The 21,120-nt window shown below is 39.2% G+C and overlaps 1 protein-coding gene across 1 annotated transcript in view; it reads left to right on the forward strand.

Annotated features, from left to right (window-relative positions):
- Positions 1–686: 686 nt before the first annotated feature.
- The window catches only part of ZDHHC17 (zDHHC palmitoyltransferase 17), a 58,251-nt gene continuing 37,817 nt past the window's right edge, over positions 687–21,120 (forward strand). Inside the window, exons 1-4 of the mRNA XM_087934486.1 lie at positions 687–836; positions 15,369–15,472; positions 17,720–17,842; positions 19,711–19,788. Of these exons, the coding sequence (XP_087790612.1) occupies positions 774–836; positions 15,369–15,472; positions 17,720–17,842; positions 19,711–19,788 (368 nt within the window). The 5' untranslated portion in view covers positions 687–773. The remainder of the gene's footprint in view (positions 837–15,368; positions 15,473–17,719; positions 17,843–19,710; positions 19,789–21,120) is intronic.

Below are 21,120 nucleotides of genomic sequence, written 5' to 3' on the forward strand. Positions count from 1 at the left end.
AAATCCAGCTCCTCACCCCACCAGTGATGCAGAGAGCAAAACAATGTAAAACAGAATTGAAATGTGGAGTCCTAATTTTACATGCAAGAGGTTTTTGCACCACACATTAAGCTTGCTTGCTTGCTTGTTTCTAACAAGTTGTGTGCATCCAGAAACATAGTTTGTGAAATATGGTTTATGGTTTCGTTTATAATGCAAACCCTATGAATTGTGGCTTTCACAATTCGTACTGGGTTATGTGAACACAGCCAGAATATGAGTTTGGGTCGCTTTTGCATCTGAAGCATTCTAAGGCACTTTTCGGCAATACCCTTTCCCCATTCGGGATTGTACTCATCTCGAATCCGCCAGTATCTTGTTCCCGTCCTGCACACTGAGAAGAGTTGGGAAAAACGGCCTGATCTGATAAGATAGGGAAAGATAACCCGAATTTGGCCCGGATGATGATCCTTCTCCCCGAACTTCCTAGCACTCGATCATTGGGATCAAGATAAAAGCATTTATGTGCACAAATACATCGGTCCCGTACGCTCCGCAGAAGTGGCCTGGAAATTTTGTGACGGCTGCAAGGGGCTCCGATTTCAGTCGCTCATCCAATCTACGGCTCGCCTTCCTCCCCCCCCCCCCCACTTCCAGCCGGGCTGGCGCTGCCCACCCCAACCCCTCCCCTCCTCTCGCGCACAGAGAGAGAGAGAAAGAGAGTGTGTGTGAGAGAGAGAGGTCGTGAGGGAGCGCGTTACCCGGCATGCAGCAGGCAGTGCGTTCGCACCAAGATGGCGGCGCCTCTAAATGAGTACGAAAAAGAAGCAGGCTGCGTTCCTATTTTGCACTCGGAGGTGAGGCCCTGTGGTTTTTCGGCTGTTTTGCAGCCCCAGTTGAGATCCTTTTGATCCGGTCGAGCGAAGGACGTGGGAGGAGCAGACACTGGTGGCTGCCGCCGCCTTCCTTGACACTCCCTTCTCGGGCGCGGGCGGAGGATGGCCCTGAGGCACAGGAGGAATTGTCAGGGAGAGAGAGAGAGAGAAGCGGGCGGGATCCTTGCTGGGTTATAAGATGTAGGGAAGTGGGTGTAGAAACCGTTGTCCCATGTAGACAGAGGTTGAGGAGGGAGATTTTGTTTCCAGTTGTTCCTCTTTTTATTCCACGTAAAGTGAAAGGAAGTTGGTTGAGGTGGCTATTCTAAGCTGGAGTTCCCCCGGAGTTACCTTTTTCTTTGGTGTCCGAAAGAGTTAAAAGCATCTCTATTTTCCCAAAGGTGGATATGGGACACTATTGATAGGGTTGTACCGTATCTGTTGTGTTTTTGGAGGTGTTCAGATTCTGAAACTCTCTCATCTTAACAAGTAGCACTACAGTTATATGCTCTGCATATGTTTGTTTAGTTTATTGCCTAGAAAAAGACTTCCAACTTTTCTGATCGTTCTAGCATGGAGCTACACAATTTATCACTTCCTGGGGGTTTCACAAGTTTAATTTCTGTGTCTGAAAAATGTAAAAGTTCTTCTTTAAAAAACATTCCGTTTTCATAGGATTATTGATCTACTTTCTTCTATTGTTACACATACAGATGAGGCCTAGTGGTGTTATGTCTTGATCTATGTTACTTATGAGTATGGTTTAAAGTATATAGCAATAAATATTATTTGACGGATCTTTATCTAGAAATTAGACAAACTTACTTGTTTCTCCAAAACCAGTTACTGGGAAACAGTGACCCTTTTATCCCGTGTATTTTTTATTTGAAAGGTGATTATACAATGAATACCTAATGGATGATATTTTACATTACTTGTATTTGGTACACGGATATGCAGATATGCTTAAAATAATAAAAACATCAGCAAATTATTTTTATTTGTATTTTTCCTCCAGAAGATCATGTCATATTCAGTTAAAACATCTGCTCTTCATTGCATCATAGAAGTTAGCCCTCTTCCTTCCAATATTGAAATCTATGGCTTGTGCTAACAAAACACTGTAATAGTTTTAGCATGAGTATTTAGAAGAATCTTCACTATTAGGTTAATCTGAAACGTGATTTTAGCTCTGAGATTCTTTAGGATTCCTGCAGTTGCTATTACAATATGGTAAATTCAAACTTACAGAGGAGCAATTAAGTACAAATATCCCAGCAAATATGGTAAATGTTTGGAAGACTTTTGTTGTTCTTTTTAACTTTTCCCCTTATTATGAAGAAGAACATGCTTCTGCCATTAAAATGGCAGTCTGTCAATGTGCCATTTATCAAAAAAGACGGTAATTTAAATTTGGAAATCTTATTTTGCAACTTGGAATTCTCTATCTTGAGTAAGTCTTATGGAATTGAGGCACTTACTTCTGAGAATGCTTATACAAAATTGTATTGTCTGTCAGTGAAAATAGTGCAGTCCAATGGATAGTAGACGCACTTTAATCATACTGTAATGAAACTGTACACAATAATTCCAGAATCATAATATGTTTAGAAAACTATAAGTTATATTTTATATTGTTAGAATATAGCAATTCTGTTCACTAATACACAGGAATTGTGGAATAGAAGAGATTGTCTTGAATACTTAGTTCAGGTATTGTGAAAATGTAAATATTTGGAATATGTTAGGAATATTATTTTTCCACAAATCAGAATTTTTATAACTGTGTGCTAGTGTCACGCAGATCCTGAAGGAGACAACTGACTTTAACATTGAAACATATTGTCCAGCACACATCTCTACATCACAGTTTCATAGTATCCTGCATTCTGTAAGCTTTAGTGACATCACGTGTAATTGCTTGTTACAATGAACCTTCAGGGGTCAATTTCCATATGCTAGAGACAGCTACACTTGTGAGTCCTAATTTACAAAGGGAAGAAAAATATTGTAATTCAATGGGCAGAAGGGTTATAAACAGGCCACAACAAATGTTTGTATGACAATTTATGCTTGATTTGGAGTTCATGAATGCTGTGCTAGATAACATAAGTTGATAAATTACTACTGATGAACAATATTTTTAAACATTTTTACTAATTGCTTAGAAGTAGATAATTATTTCAATAAGTATTAATGATAGATGTTACATATCACAAATATATATATATATATATATATATATATATATATATATATATATATATATATATACACACACACACACACACACACACACACACACACATACATACATACTCCCACACATGCAGTGAGTATCAAATAAATTTTTCCCCTAAGGGATAATGTAGTAAGTCACAGGGCAGCCAACACTGAGAAATTCTAGCTTGTGAGTTGAATACCGAACAAATGATGAGTACCAGGACAAAAATACTGCATCAAAATGTGTTGACTATCAAATTTGATGAGTTTCAAAACAGTTGTATCAACCTGTCCATACCAACCATACCACTGTATAGTGGTCTGTTTTCATTTTTATATAATTTATATCATGAATATTGATGCTTTTAATGTTTAAAATAAGTGAATTCTGCAGTATGAATTGTATGGACAGGTTGATTCTCCAGGCTAAATACAGTGTTTGGATTAAAGACTGTGGTTGTATAGCTTCACTTTATTGCTGTATAAAAATTGTATAATCATAATGGCAAATAAGAAAGATTAATAAATGAGTTAAAAGTTATACTGAATAAGTTAGTTATTATTTTGATTGGCTTTCAGTGCCTAAAAACATAAAATGTGTTAATGTTCTGTGCTTTCAAAAATGTTTGCAGCTAGACTTTAATAAATCATTTCAACAGCTGTTTATCCCAGTTTCTGCAGTTGTTGTTTTTTACAGTTGTTTCTCTTTAAAGGAAATAATGATCTCAAGTACAAGATAGTTCAATTTACAAATTATACATTTACCCCACTTACATTGAGCCATTTTACTGGATAGATATTCCTTGACCACAGTTGAGCCTGGAATTTGTGTTGTAAGTCATTGTGGCTGTTAAGCGAAATGCCCCCAGGACTGCTTCATTCATGACCACAGTCCCAGTTCACTCATTGCAGTCCTTCAGTTACTGCATGAGGGGGAAACCCTGAGAGGCCCAGCATCCATGATATATGGATACTGCAGGTCAGTAGCCTCAGCTGGTTAGGCCTACCAGTGCATGACACAGTATTCCATGCAGGTTCATTTATTTTTTCTTACCATCTGCAGAAGCATACCTTGCCGAACTAGGTACCTATAGTGTGGAAAGTTAGCTAACAAAATGTTTCTGAAGGTAGAAAGATATTCCAAACAACACCGTAAAACTGGCACTTGTTTCATGATGTTTTTGAGCCTCTTTCTACCTCTGGCCAGAAGGGAATTGCAGCCTGGGCTGGAGAAAAGAAGCTCAGATCTTTGTGATCCCAGCTTTTCTCCAGCTCAGCACTGAAGTTTTCCTCTCCTCTGTGCGTAGAATGGCTGCACATAGCTGGATTTGGAAACAAAATCAACCTCAAAGGCAGCCATACCACTCTTTAAGATGATGGCTGAAAAAATTCTTGGTGAAACCCAAATCGGATTTTAATGTGGGGCACTTGCAGTACTGATTCCGAATGCCCCATGCTGCAATCGTCCCATGCTAAAATCTCTCTTGGCTTTCTCCATGGACTTTTCAGCCAGCATTTTTGAGAGCAACTGGGCTGCTTAGTGGAGAAATTTCATCCTGTATTGGGTAAAATGAATCTGAAAGCAGCCCTTCTCAAAGAGGCTGGCTTAAAAAGGTCTTTTTCAAAATGTTCCAATGGACCTTTTTCAGTCAGCCCCCAGGAACCAGGCAAAAGTAACTTGTGACCTTCTCTGCCACTTTCTTCATTGACTTTCTGGAGAAACATAAGCATGGGGCACTTGGCAACCTGTTATAAATGTGAACACGTTTCCTAGAGTCCAGATTTCAGTCAAGTGACTATAGGGAGGAGTGGAAGGTTGCAGCTGCCATAATGTTGGGCACCAGTTGTACAACCCTTTGTTCAGTGTTGTAATTATTTTGAGGAGTCACTGAATGAATAATTGGTAAGCAAGGTCTACCTATAACAGTTTTTGGAGAGGCTTATTCCAAAACTGTTTTTTGAGAGAAATATTAGTAACATATCATTTTGTCATTCTTCCTTCTCTGCTTTTAGATGCCTGGAAATTTATATCTAAGAAAATGTTAAACATCTACCCAGTCAGCTAGGATTCCTAATAATTAAGCTTCCTTTGCCTTTAGCACTTGATGAAGAAGACCACTTGCTGAAGAAGACCATAATTATATTTGTTTTATTCATGGGGAAATTATTTAGATTTTTGGCAATATCTTTCCAATCTTGGGTTGATCCCCAAAAGCTAAGGAGTATAAAACCTAGTTTATAATTTGGACCAAAGCCAAGAACTGTAGGCCACTTTGCACAGTTAAAAAAAAAACTTTCAGAAGTCAAGGACAATCTGCTTTTTTATTGCTACCAAAAAACCCTACATGGAGATGAACTTGAAGTCACCAGGAATAGAACTTGATTCAGTGGAGATTACTTGACAGAAATTAAAATAATTTTAATTGGCATCTGATCTTAAATAGTGCAAAAGGAACGGTTTTCACAATTCATATTTTCTTTGACAAACAAGAGCCAGAGTTTTCTGATTGAGATATGAATGTTTCATGGAATACGAGAAAGTAACTAGGCAGCTAGTTTGGAGATTTAATTGGTAATTTAGATTGGTTAATTGTGGGATTTTTTTATTTTTCGTCTTGTAAAAAAGCCTAAATTGAACAATGTCTGAAGGCTTCACTGTATTGCATTTGAACATAGTTTTAGCTTTGAAAAACTTGATGTCGGCAGGTACAGGTGGTTAGTTCTTGGGTTACCACAGCAGTTGGGACTGGAATTTCAATTGCTAAATGATACAATCATAAAGTATGATGTCATGTGGCTACATCAGTTAGTAATGGCAGTCCCTTTCTCAAGTGAGGATCTCAAGTCATTAAGTGAGGAGATCACATAACCATGACTTGCAGATTTCCATAAGCAAAGTCTCTGGGGAAAATCACAAGTCCTGGTCAGCTCTTTGGCAGGTGGGCAGAGGTATGTTGCAGCACCATGAGAGTGTACCCAGGCAGGAGAGGGGGTGTTGTAAATCTGTGCAAGTGCAATTCAGTGATGGAGGAGTGCTGCACAAGTACGGTCAGACATATGCTATGGGTACAGATGGGGAGATGCTATGGGCAGGCGGGCACGATGGTCTACAATATTGCTGGGATCTTGTGGTTTGTAATGGCTCCTTGGGACAAAAAAGCAGCAGGAGCAATTTAGATGGGTGACTTGTGACTTTCTCTGCTGGCTTTCGTATCGATTTTGTTTGGTAGAAGCTGGCAGAGAAGTTTGCAAATGGTGATATTCTGACTGCAAGGTGCTGCAACTGTCATAAGAGTGAGCCAGTTGACAAATCCCTGAATTATGATCAGTGACTGTGTGGGTGTTGCGATGGTCAGAACTTTGGGGACTAGTCATAAGTATCACATGTTCAGCGTCATCAGTACTTCAAATGTTGCTGAAAGAATGGTCATTAACTGAGGACTCTACATGTATTTGCCACATTTAGTATAATCCAATTTTTATTATTTCCAATGCGCTATTGATGTTCGTGATAATTAGATTTTCCTGAGAAAACTATAACTTTGGTCTTAGAGCAGTTGATTGTAAATCTGCCTTTTTACAGAATTCCATTCAGGCCTGCAGACTTTTTCTGAGGTGCACCTATGTAGGTGAAATAATTGCTGCATCATCAGCATAAGCAATATTGCCAAATACCTGTTACAAAGTTCGGGAGGATAGAATTCCTTTTTGGTTAAGGCAACTATCTTTGAATTCAAATAGATATTAAACCCAGGGGAGCTAGAATTTTTTGCACCTTGATAGATTGGAATGTCTGCAAGTAGGTGACCAGCTCTTTCATATCTAACTTGTATGACTGCATTTTCATAGAGAGAAGGAAACCTTCCACCTGTGGCCCAAGTAGGGGTGATATGCTGTGTCATCACTGGAGTTTAGCAAAAACAGATAATCCTCAACTTATGAGAAGTCACTTAGCAGCTGTTCAAAATTTCAGCAGACAGCCCCCCCAAGCCACTTATGACCTGGTCCCAAAATTGTCATTTACCACTACAGCTGACTATAGGGATGCTCCAGCTATCTGCCCCCCCATCCTACCCTCCCCATCTCCATGGGTTTATTTCCCATCCCACCAAGCCCCACACTCCTCACTCACTTTCAAAGATTTCTAGAGCTCGGATTACAGAAACATTGAATTGTGGATGCTTGGAAAATGGTGACTATTGGAAAATAGTCATTTTATTGAAAATTATAATTAAAAAGATAAAAAATAAGGATATAGTAAAGAAAAAGAAAATAAATATGTAAGTATATAAAGAAATGATTTCCTCTTCATCAGAATCATTTTGTAACTTACTACCTTCCCTTAAAATGTAACAAATGAACTCTTTTCCCCCCCCTTTTCCCCTATCTCTTTTCTTATCTATAAACATATTTTATATCTTAAAGCCTTGTCATTCAATCCTAATCAGCAAAAGATCAGCAGAGATTACTTATCTATTTAAACCTTGATCAAATAAACCAACTTTATTTTCTTCCTTTTACATTTAGGAATCTTGATCTAGTCCCTTCTAATGCCATAGAACTTAATTTCTTTTCTTTCTTTTTTTTGTCGCTTCTTACAAAATTCTTCAACAAGTCTCCTTTGTAAATCCAATATGAAATGTTCCAGGTTACCTTTTTGGTTTGTTATTTGTATGTCAGTTTAGCATCTTTTTTTGTATCATTCTGTAGCCTGTCATTTTAAATTTTATTTTCAGGCAGTCCCAATCTTTTTTAGTAAAACTTGCTGATCTTCCATAACGTATGTATTTTAAACATAATCTGTAGAAGGAAACACTCTTAAAATTAACTTCTGGATTAATTGTTCAAAAATACCCTTTGATATGTCCAGTGTTAAAATATTTTGCTACATCTGTACTATGAAGTCAAATTTAAGTGGTGTTCTCCTTTATTTGTAACCTTCAATTCCTTCTGGTTGCCTTCTGGCATCCAGTGTTTACAGTCTCATCCTGCCATTGTTTTTAAAGAGAATTCAAAACAAAACATTTTACTATGTAAAGAATTCTTATAATCAATTCCAAAATCTTATTTCAGATCCATTTGGAATCTTAGTCTGCTTGCAACTTTCCAAAATCAAAGTTCTGATAATCCTTTCGCTTTTCATTCCAAACAATTATTTAAGTCTTTAAACTTTTATTTAAAACTTTTATTGCTAAATATTGAAGAAACACACCAGTTGTTTTCAGACTTGTCAATCCAAAGATTCCTAATAGCTGAAAAGCAGTTCATAAGCAATTTCCGCAAATGATTAAAAAAGAAAGTATATGAACCTAGTGTCCTTTTGAAAGTGCCAGCCTTGGTTTGAGCAAAAAGATGAGTATTCCCTTATCTGCCATAACTCTAAATCTGTCAGATACCACTGTCTTACTTTTTTTTTTCCCATTCTCTATTAGGAATACACCTAGGATTGATGTCTTATTCGTTAAAAAAAGTAGCTATTCTCCAGCATGCCTTTGGGATAATCCACACATATGGGTTGAATCTGTCTTTCTGCCCAGAGTCATCAACCTTTGCCACACCTCTTCCTGTTGGGGCAGGAAGCCCCCTAGCCCCAGTCATGATTCAGTCTTAGCCCTATAGAGACATGGAAAAGGTTGGCTCCAACAATTTCAGCAGAAAGCAGCAGTTTAAAGTGTAGATTCTCCCAAAGGTTTGCAAAAACTCCCACAAAGTATCCAGATCATGATAAACAGGCAGCAATTGGAACTTCTGCCTGCTCTGTTTTTTTGCTAGACCCTGAACTATCAATTGAAGGCCTAACAGCCCAGGCAGTCAAGGGGGAGCCCCAATGACCCCCAACCCTGGGGGAGAGGATGCTGAAGCGTGTTGTTTTGATCCCAGGCTTAATTGGGTAGCTCCAGAGCAGCCGCTTTCGTTTTTGTGACTTCCAGCTGATTTTGGGGGCCAGCAGTGGCCATTTTGGCCATGTGATGAGTTGTGCAGGCTATTCAGGAGACTGGTAGTCCACCACTGTCACAGCCCAGGGAAGGTTTCCAGGCCTTAATTCCCTTTGGAGCAGTAGGATTGGAGGATCGAGAGAGCTCTCCTCCCAGCAATCTGGGCAATTGCAGTATGGAGAGTGCTAAATGATCCAAGCAGAGTCCCGGGAAGGCCAGATCTGCAAGTAAAGAGGCTGCTAACAAGATTAAAGGCAAAGGCTCTTTATTCCAGAAACCCCACAAGAGCAGAAGAAAGGAGGCAAAGAGCATTGGAAAAGCAGTTCTCCAGAGCTCAGAAGCAAGCTGACCAGAAGATGTATTCCCCCTCCCCCAGCCCAAGGCCTGTTAGTCCCTCTCCTCAGCAGCCATTAGCACAGGAGTTGCCTGCAGTTTCAGGGACTTGGTCACCAGAGGGAGATAGGAAGCAGGAATTTATCCCTCCTACTGAGGAAATTCAAACTCAGAGATTACCTTTTGATTGCATGTTTCCTCGTCCTGCAGAATTGCAGACCAGAGGCAGGACTGGATCACCTGAGGCCTCCTTTACTCCAACTGCAGCGGGAATGCACTCAGCAGAAAGAGTGGCTCCAGAATTATCAGAGGATCTTAAGGCCCTTATTGCTCAGGCCATTTCTCATGGGGTAGCCTCCTCCCTGAGGGGGAGGAGCCAGTCTTCTTCCCCAAGATCTGATCCTCAGCCAGTGCAGCCAGTGCAATGCCAGACCTCCATGGGTTTTTCCAGGCACCAGAGGGAGGCTTTTCCAACCCATTCCATCAGAAGCAGAGCATCTGGGAGGAAGGAGGAAATTCAGGGGGAGCAGGGTTTCTCATCAGATGAGGACCTATCACCTGTTTCACCCTCATTCACACGTCTGTTTAGCTCGGCACTGTTTAAATCCTTCCTCCACAAGGCTAGGACCACTGCCCAAATTGATCCTCCACCCACTATACCAACTGCTTCATCTGATACTCAGCAACCAAACAGCAGGGTTTTTTCAGAACCTACAATTCTCCAACGGGAGATTCCTTTTCCCAAGTTATTTTTGGACATAGTTCAGAGACAATGGGCACAGCCTGGATCCTTCCCCACTCTGGGGGGCAATGATAAAAATATTTTCAATATGGCTCCTCTCCTCTCCGAATGACTTCAACTTCCCCCTCTGGATGAACCTTTGGCGCCCTTGGACTCTTCCTCTGTAATATCAGGTAACATAGAGGCCCTTAAGACAGAGGACAAAAAGATGGAACAAAATTTCCGCAGAACACACCAGGCTGGGCGGTTAAAGCAGCTGCAGCCACCTCCTTTTTCACTAGGACATCCCTTTTCTGGCTTCGCCAATTACAGGCTAGGATTCCCCCTGAGGAAATCAGAATGCATCAGGACGTCGCGGAATTTGTGGCCAACTCCTCCTGCATGCAGCCTGATTCTCCTCCAGGGCCCTGGCCTCCAACATCACTTCTTGTCGTCTGCTGTCTGTAGCAAGCAGATGCTAGACCCAAATGGCCTCTGCCCCCTACACAGGTTCTTCCCTATTTGGAGAGGCCTTAAATCCTTTCATAGTTGGGAATAAAAACAAGAGAAAGGTGTTCTCTTGTCAGCTGGTGCTCCATTCAAAATCCGAGAAAGAAATACTTAGACTCCATTAATTAGAGAAAAGATACCTTTTACTGGAAATCAAGTGGTAGCATCAAAGGAATTCTGAATCTGAGAAAATGAGCGCATAAATCACATATACAAAGTGATGGCAACGTTCCCACCCACAATAATTCAAACTCTCCATCCAATTAAAAGTTGTATGTAACGTCATGTGGGCATCTTCAGGTGGTGATCTGGCATCTGTCCGTTGACCTTGACATTTTGATAAAGAGGTGCGCTTGCGCATAGCATAAGAAAGAAGCATAAACAAGAAACTTTTCCCTCCCCAACTTATACAGTTTATTCTGAAACCTCCAGCTCGCTTCCCATAACTATTTCATCCCTCCTCCGCCCCGTTACTTATGACAGCTGAAAGATGCAAAGGAAAGAAATCTTGAAGGCTGACATCTCTCTTACCAGGAGGGCTGATGGGAGGGCTTCTCCCTATACCTGTAGACAGCCATTTCGTTCCTCAGACTCAAGCCAGGAATTCTCGCAATTCCAAAAGTCCTACCAGACCAGATCAGATTGATCCACAGATAGATTGGGATTTTGAGATAGAAAAAAACTAAATGGCCCTTTCGTGGCCCAGGAGGTCTTCCCTACCGTCGATCCAAATGACTGCTGGATCCTTCCTCCCATTGGTGGAGATCTAGCCCTATTTGCAGAATGATGGGAGACCATCACATCCGATTCCTGGGTCCTGAAAGCAGTGCGATTCAGTCTCACCCTGGATTTTCTGTCCTCTCCTCTGAGGACTTTTACCCATTGCCCAATCTCCAAGAACTACGTAAGGAGAAAGCTCATGGACACAGCGGTCCAGCATTTGCTGGACATCCAGGCCATCAAGGTGGTACCAGAGGACCATTCTATTTGTAGTTCCCAAGTCTTTGGGGGGTGGAGAGCGATCCTGGATCTCAAAAAGCTAAATGCTCATTTAGAATACAAGAGATTCAAGATGCAATCTCTGCATCTTGGAGAGCGGGGGGGGGGCAATCTAGCATCCATCGATCTGACGGAGGCCTACCTCCATCTACCCCTCCCATCAGAGGTTTCTCAGGTTCTATTATGCAGGGGGCCATTATCAATACAAGGCCCTATCATTCGGACTGTCATCAGTCCCAAGGACTTCACAAAAGTGCTGGCAGCACTGGTCGTGCACCTCAGAACAATTCTGGTGCATGTCCAGTTCTATCTAATCCAGTCCAGCTTCAGCCAACAAGCCAAATTAGACCTGACTTACACAATCCAGGTTCTACAGGACCACGGATTTTCAATCAATTTCCAGAAAAGCCAGCTAATACCTTCCACCCACCTCCTTCAACTGGACGTGGTGATAGACACAAATTTATGTGAAGTATATTTATCCCAGGAGCATCAGGACAGCATCAAGTCCTTGATCGCGCAGGTCACAGCGGAGCAAGCGGCTCCCTTGGCGGTGCTTTCCCAGCTTCTGGGAAAATTAATCTTGTGCATAGCTATAGTACCATGGGCTCGATTGCACGCCAGGCCTCTCCAATGGTTCCCCCTACCATTTCAGAGGGCAGGCACCAGCACCTCCAACGTCAGGGTCTGACTCCAGTCGGATGTCCTCAGATCCCTCAGGTGGTGGGTTTCCCCAGCAATCACCAAGGGGTCCCTATTCAAAGAACCCAATTGCATCATCACAGTCTCTTCAGATGCGAGTCTGTTGGGATGGGGGGGGCTGTCTACAGTCCCAGCTCGCGCAGGGTCAATGGTCCACAGCGGACCTTCAACACAACATAAACTGGTTAGAATTCACTTAACTCTCAAACACTTCCAAAGCACAGTAACCAGCCAACACATACTGATCCTAACAGGCAACGTGGCGGCCAAAGCACACATCAATCGCCAGGGAGAGACCCACTCCAGATCCCTCATATCGGAAACACAGCAACTGGGAACCTGGGCAGAGGCTCACCTATTGTCAATCAAGGCAGAACACATATTGGGGATAGCAAATGCCCAGGCAGATTATCTAAGCAGGACTAGGGTGGACAACTCTGAGTGGCTTCTCCATCCAGAACTTTTCCAGGACATAGTTCAGAGATTCGGGAAGCCAGTACTCAACCTCTTTGCCACTCCAATGAACACCCAACTTCCCCGATTCTACTCCAGATTCCTGTCACCAGGCACAGAAAGGGTAAATGCCCTTCACAGCCACTGGCCCAAGGGTCTCCTTTATGCCTTCCCTCGTCTTCCCCTCATACCCGGGGTGATAAAGAAAGTACTTCTAGAACAGGGAGAAATCATTCTCATCACTCCCCACTGGCTCACACTGCTGTGGTATGCGGATCTAGTGAGCTTGTCAGTGTTCCACTCTCAGAGCAGGATATCTCTTGGCCAGGGGGTCTTGGAACACCTAGAACCTCAGTGGCTCCAATTGACCGCCTGGCACTTGAGAGAAGGATCCTGAGGAGGGATAACTTTTCCAGAAATGTCATCAAAACAATACAAGCCTCCAGGAGGCCTTCTACAAACAGAATATATGATGCTATCTGGAAAGCGTTCCATCAATGATGCACCAAGAAGGGCACAGACACGACTGCGACCTCAGTGCCACAGATCCTGGACTTTCTACAAACAGGACTCAAAAAAGGGTTCTCTCCTACTACGCTACGCAGGCAGGTAGCAGCCCTATCCACCGTATTGCATTATGGGAAGAGGAATTCCTTAGCTCATTATCTGGTCATCCGCTTCTTCCTCAAAGGAGCTATCAATCTTAATCCTCCAACAGTCCACATATATCCTTCTTAGAACCTGTCTACAGTATTACAAGCCCTTACTCAGGACCCGTTTGAGCCTCTTCAATCTATAAGCCTATGCTTTTTAACACTCAAAGTCGTCTTCTTAGTGGCCATCAAATCGGCCCGCTGCATATCAGAATTGGCAGCTCTTTCCATCAAGGAAGACCTCTGTACAGTCCATGACAACAGGGTTGTCCTGCGCCTCGACCTCTTCTTCATCCAATGATAAACTCTCATTTTCACAGGGCTCAGGAAGTCGTTCTTCCAGACTTTTGCCCTGCTCCTTCACACCACAAAGGGCACAGATGGCACAAATTGGATGTTCAGAGGGCTCTTCGCAGGTACATCAAATGTACATCAACGTATCGTAAAACCGAGGCCCTGTTTGTCTCGTTTTAGCCATCTTCAATGGGCACTAAAGTCTTCTCTTCAACTATAAGCTGCTGGATCGGGGCTTGTATAGCCAAGGCCTCCAAGGCCCAGGCTTTTCCAACGGGTAACAGCTCACTCAACCAGAAGCGCAGCTACTACAGCTGCCTGGGGGACACAGTATTGGCTCTTTAAGCTGGGATTTTCTTGTTAAATTTTTGAATTTGAAAGTATTCAGAGTGAGTAACTAAAAAGTATTCCCACTGTAAATAAGATACATATGGGAAGTTTATAAATAATGAAAAGTACAAAGCATAGTACAGGTAGACTGGTTTATGTGCCTCGATCTATTTTAATAGGTGCGTAAAATTGCCTTGAGTTATGCAAAAATCTTGGTAATTTGAAAAACTTTGGCACAGTTTAAAGAATAATCAGCATGATGGTTAAATTTTTGAACTAGAAGCAAAGGAATTGAGACTCTAATTTGTTCTCAACCATGAAAGTTTACCAGATGACTGAGGTCAATCATTCCTTCTTATCCAATCTACCTTAGAAGGAATATTGCTTTGAGGAAAAAAAATAAGAAGAGAGGAACCACTCTGTATGCATCTTGAACTCTTGAAAGAAATGTATATATGTCTAATAATAAGCAAAAGAATTGTGTATCATTTCATTTTTTATGATCATGTTTAAAGTAATTATTTTAATTGTACATCTATTTGTATAGTAGGTAGTATTGTAGTTATTAATACAGACAGTATATATATGGATATAAATAAATCAGTGGTTACATCAAAATAAGCTACACTGAAACTAATGTGCAATTTTTGCTGAAATTATTGATGTAAGTGCTTCCTGATTTTGAGGGAAATCTTACAATAGCCATACTTAAACCACGGATTTTGAGGCAGTGCCTGAATATTATTTGGGGATTACTAGTGAAAGAGGATTGTTACTCCCATCCAGATTGTAATCTGTCTGGAAGAAGTGGATAATCAGTGCCCCACAAGCTACATGTAGACTCCCAGATCTTAGTTTATGGCATCTGTGGCATCATGAGATTATATAATTTCAGCAGTTTGCTTGTTTTTAAAATAGAAGTCAGGATGGCACCAAGATGCTCTCAGAAAGAAAATGACTTCTATCTCAACTATTTAAATTACCCTCAAATTGGTCCAAAATCATGCATATGAAACTCCAGAGTAATATGGTCACATTTATGATGTATAATTTCAGGCTTTTTTAGGGAGAGGAAGGTCTTGAGGATGGCAATGGAAACAATTTATTTATTCCCACTTTTATTACTGTTTTAAAAACAGAAAAGAAAAACGGGCTGTCTCTGAAGCCTTCTTTAGTCCTCTAGAACTCTGGAAAATGGAATTGCAAAAATTGCCCATACTTGATCTAGGGATATGACATATAGTGGAAAAGAGTTTATTGTGCTAAATGGACCAGCAGTCTGATTTAGTAAAACTGATACTTTTCTGTTTTAGACATTTTAATATATTTCAAATAGTTTACTTAAACTGCTTCTTTTCAGGAAATCAAGTCTCAAGGTCACTATAACCATGGATACAATGAAACTCTTGGGCGCAAAAGCCACATTGATGATTACAGCACATGGGATATTGTCAAAGCCACACAGTAAGTGTATTTTTTAGTCAGCATATAGATATTGGTTTCATTTCACTTAAGGTATTAATTTTGTATTGTTATATAATTATGAATGGATGTGATAGAAGTAAAGATTGTTTAGGATTGAGTCAAAAGGTCTTTTGACCTTTTTGATCCTAAACAATATTGGCTACAATACAAAATTAATACCTTAAATATTGATTTCCCCATGAAACAAATATGGAAATATAGTGTATGACGTTGTTGATTTAGTTAATTACTTTTCATCTAATGCTTTTCTCTAATGCTTTTGCTTATTTGTTTCTGATTCCTTTTTTATGCTTTGAATAAATGATGCTTACTCTGAAAGGGAATAGCATAATGGGGAAGTTTCAGCCTCCAGCTGTTACTATAGGCTACACAATATCATACTGGTCTGCTGCTGGTCAATTTCAGTAGGCTTCAATTACAGCACTGCATAGCACCTTAGGACTTTTAGGCAGTCACCCACCAAGCCTCTTCTAGCCTTCCCTGCCAAATCTAGCAGCAAGCCATGCTTCTGGTGAACTGTCCTAAGTCTTTTTGTTCTTGCTTCCAAAAGGCCTCTTCATAACTGAAGCTTTGGTTTTCTTTCTAGCTTACAGCTTCCTGGCTTGTAGCACAATTCTGCTTTTCCTCAAAGATTTTCAGCTCTCTCCATTCTCTTCAGCTCGCTTGAACTGCAGGGAATTTGGGGTGGGGGGGTGGGGGGTGAGTCTCCATTCCCTTTGAGCTCTGAATTCCATTTCTTTTATCTGCTACTAGCATTGGCAGTATTTAAAAAGAGCAGACAGGTGTTTTTCTCACTGTGTTACACAACTTGTTCTTTCACAGGTGGTATAAACTGACGTGTTGAGAGTGCACTTTTTAAATCAGGATCGCCAAACTCTCTGTGTTTTCATTCTGAGTGTATTAGAAATTCAGAGGATCTTATAAATAATGCATTGATGAAGGGTGGAGAAGGAATAGATGAAAGTAATGGTGATGAATAGTTATTATCTCCATGATTTACAGATAGTCTTCAAGCTATGACCCTAATGGATCTTTCCCATTAGGGTCGTAAGTCAAAATTTTGTAAAATGAATTGGACTCATTTTTATAACATTTTTGAATTATGCTCATTAAGTGAATCAACTAGGTCTCTAAATGATCTAAGATTGAGCTTACTGTTTGCTTTGATTCATTAAATGACTCTGCCATCCTTAAGTGAACTGAGAGGCTAGGGAATTTGTCAGGTTCCCCAGCTGGAGCCTCCAGAGGGAATGCTGCTGCCCGCCCATCAGCTGTTCTGAATTGCAGCCTCTCCAGGCAAGTACTCAAACTTAAATTGCAATGGGGGTGAATTTGTAGGGTTCCAAATTGAGCTTCGGGAGAGAACTGCCACCCATTAGCTGATCTACAAGCAATCTATAGTAATTCACCCTAATCCTCAAAGCAAAAGCAAATAAACATACCATTGACTACAAAGTATCTTTCTGCAAGCAATCTTAAACTATGTGCAAATGAACAGTACAGTTGTTAGGCAGCTGTTTGTACCTCAAGGACTACCTGTAATTATCTAGTTGCATCACTACAAAAGACTAAAACCTACACACATTTTACAAAAACTAGTTATTGCTTCCTTGTCCTCAAGTATATATTGTAATAACAATGAACAGGTATAAATGGCAGCTTCATAAAATAAAATGGTTTTTGTGATAACTTTGATAACTAACCTAAAAACATTTTCATTGCTGTAAAAATGCAACTATGGTAGTACCAGCACTTAGACTTATATACTACTTCACGGTGCTTTACACTCCTCTCTAAGTGGTTTTACATAGTCAGCATATTGCTCCCAACTATCTAGGTCCTCATTTTACTGACCTCAGAAGGTTTGAAGGCTGAGTCAGCCTTGAGCCAATGAGGATTGAATCCCTGGCAGTTGGCAGAATTACCCTGCAATACAGCATTCTAACCCTAGGCCACCACAGCTCTTAATTCTTAAATCTAATTTTGGTTTACATAATGAGAGTATATAAAGTTTTTACTGATAGTATTGATTATGTAGGGCAGAAACAATAAGATTTCACCTTGGAAGAAAAGGAAAGTATGTGCATTGCATTTAAATGTAGAAGTCATTTGGAAATAGAAAATAAGAGATGTCTCCCTTTTTCTGTATTCTGTCTAGAGTTGTTCAAATTCAAATATTAAGTTTGATTAATTCAGAATAACTGACTAATTAGACTTTTCTTCAAGGTATGGAATATATGATCGTTGTTGTGAGTTAGTAGAAGCAGGCTATGATGTACGGCAACCTGATAAAGAAAATGTTACGCTTCTCCATTGGGCTGCAATCAACAACAGATTGGATTTAGTGAAGTAAGTGCTACTTTTCTGCCACAATCAGTTTTTAATATTCTTAATAGGATTTTAACTCCATATTTCTGTCATAGTTGTTACGTATAAATACATTGTGTAGTTATATACTTTAAGTAGTAATTAATTGATTGGCCAAAAACTATAAGAAAAGTTCATTCATTCATTCATTCATTCAAATAGTGACTATTCTTTTTTACAGTGTTTGAACTATTTCCTCAATAAATAAATGATCATAGCAGTAGATTAAAATATCAATTTAGGGTTGTCTATAGCTTTCGATAGCTATTTTCAAATACTTTTTCTGTAATGGTCAAAACTATGGATCGTCAACAGTTAGATTTCTATCATTTTAGATTAATAAACTAAAAAATATTGTAGCTGTTTCATTTCTCACTATATAAATGCTATAATTTCCATTTTCACTTTAGTCATTACTGAAACAGCAATATTGTGCCTTGAAAAAGCTTGTTTAGTTTGAAATATAAGGAAAGCTGTATTTAAAGAACAAATGAAGTTAATTTATGTTAATTAAAATTAATGCTTAGTATGGAAAACGAAGCCAAACTGATTAGAGAATTATGCCTATGTCAGGTTAATAGATGCATTATTTTTATGAGATATTTGGATTATTTGGTACTGTCATCTTCAGGATTACAGTCATAAAGTTTAAATAATAATAATGTAGAACAAAATACAAATATAATATTTAATGTATTAATACATATGTAGACACTATATTATATATAAAATAAATACTAACAGTTTTGGAATTAAAACGTAATTCATAAAACTTTTGCTTATAAAAGTAACCACATTTAAATGTTTAAATATATTTAAAATCTCTCTAGTCCAGTGTACTTGGCATAACTACAAAATTTGATTTACTGCTTTTAAATACTATCATTGATGTTCTTTTGTTAGCTGACACCACTTGCAGTCTGCAGGGGATGGAATGGTGCATAAGGGATTGGAGTGAAGCCTGTCAGCTACTATAACTGCTTATATAGCAATGATCAAGACTATTTTTCAGCTTTTTAATAGTCAAGGTGTTCATAAAGAAGTAGGACTGCTATGCACGTTGCTTGGAGGAAGCTTTTTTGTTTTATGAACATGTATAGTGCTTTTCATTCTAAGATTGCTGTGTAATTTATACTATTAAAATGTAGCATAAAACAACTAAAATGTCACTTGTTTAGAAAAGAAGAGAAACAAATATTTTAAAAGCTTAAAAGCCACTGGCACTGAAAAGCTGGCAAATTAGGCAAATGAAACTCTTTCCTGGTCATTATCTCCTTTGATAGTAGGATATAATGCAGAGAAGAACATTGGAGATAAAATCAGTTTATGTTGATTATATGTACATTATCTTTGAAATGTTTAATGCTTCTTGAGCAGTGATTCTACAAATTACTATTTGGCCACTCTACAGTGGATATGGAGTTTATTTAAGCTTATTGGCCACCCAACTTCAGCGAAGGTCTGCAGCTGAGTTGTTTATCTTAGTCTTTGCTTTTTTAAAAAAATCTGATAAAAACTAATGGTAACAGCATGAATGAACACACATTTAAAATATTTTTATCAGTAAATTTCTGTATATAGTTATGTAAGTAACAGTTTTACTTTAAAAGTCAGTTTTCTGATTAATCGTCGTTTTTTTAGAACTGTGTTCATCTTAAATGTACTTTGATTCCCTTAATCTTTTACTATTTAAAAGGAATATATCATTTACTAATTAATCCAAAAATATAATGAATATAAATTGTTGTATATGTTTATAAAAGCTCTTTTTGTATCCTGCATTTCTTTATGAAAGTGTTGTCACTTTCTCTTTTCCCATTATTAGATTTATATTTATTCTTTGTCTACAGGTACTACATCTCAAAAGGTGCTATTGTTGACCAGCTAGGAGGTGACCTGAACTCCACACCACTCCATTGGGCAACTAGGTGGGGAAAATTTGATGTTTTCACATAATTTCATTATTAATTAATGTTTATAAAACAACTTTGCAACACTGTACTGCAAATTAAATCCAGCAAGAAAGGGTTGCTGATTGACATTGAGTCTCTATATGATCTCTGTCAGACACTGAGGAAACAGATCTGCAACTTGGACTCACAGCTACTGCTTGCTGGACAAGTACAGGCTATAGATAGGTCAGCATTTGCGCCTGGTCTTTTTTTTTTTTTTTTTTGGTAAATCAACTGCTCCTATCTGTAGCAGAAAGACATACCTAGAATAACTCATATCATCACCACTCATTTGTAGTGTAATGTTTAGTGCAGGGCCTGCTTTTGAAGAATCACTTGAAGTTATAAGAACACTAAAAAAATGACTTAAGACCAGGTTTCACACGATCATTGCAGCATCCCTATAGTCACGTGATCAGAATTCAGGCTCTTTGCAACTGGCATGTATTTATGATAGTTGCACTGTTCCAGGGTCCTGTGAACATCATTTGTAACCTTCCCTGCTAGCTTCCAACAAAGTCAAAGGTGGAAGCCAGATTTGTTTAATGACTGCATAAATCACCTAGTTCTAGTGATTCATTTAACTGTAGCAAAAAGGTCATAAAATGGGGCAAAACTCACTTAACAGCTGCCTTGATTAGCAACAGAAATTTTGGACTCTCTTGTGGTCGTAAGTGTAGGACTCCCTGTATTTATTTCAGACGACACTGAAAAGGATAAGTAACTTACCCAAAGGGTAAGTTACCCAAAGGGTAAATAGCTGCCAATTGGGTTCTTCTGTTACTGCTGTTTGTTTTGGTTTTAGTTTGAGACATTGACGTTTATGTATTATTTTGTGCATATTTACCATGGATTTTTAAAATTATGTATTGTATATTTAATAATTGTTAGGAGTCAGCAAATCACAGTGGGTTATCAGTCAACTCAATGAATCAAGAGTTCATTATTTGCTGATTAGTGATTTTGAAAGGCCTTATCTGTACATTCACTAATACACTAATTTCCGAGAACCAATTTTTAAGAAAACATAGCTAAATATCTAGTATGTTTACTAAATGAAAGAACAAACTGCATGACTGATGAATGTAAAACCAGAAAAAGTTTTATATGCTCATGGAATATTTCCATGTTTCAATTGTTGTATCAAAACTCAGTACATAAATCAGATTTCCCTCAAATTTGTGCCACCTAAATGTATTACATTGTAATTCTCATCATCTAAAAATGTAATGGTTCATATGAAAATGTGCAGGTGCTCTTGTTTTATCAGGCTTTCGGTCTTATCTGTAGATCTGGAGAAATCTAGAT

The sequence above is a fragment of the Pseudonaja textilis genome, chromosome 5, assembly GCF_049901715.1.
Source record: "Pseudonaja textilis isolate UNSWEBS1 chromosome 5, rPseTex1.2, whole genome shotgun sequence".
Classification (NCBI taxonomy): Eukaryota; Metazoa; Chordata; class Lepidosauria; order Squamata; family Elapidae; genus Pseudonaja; species Pseudonaja textilis.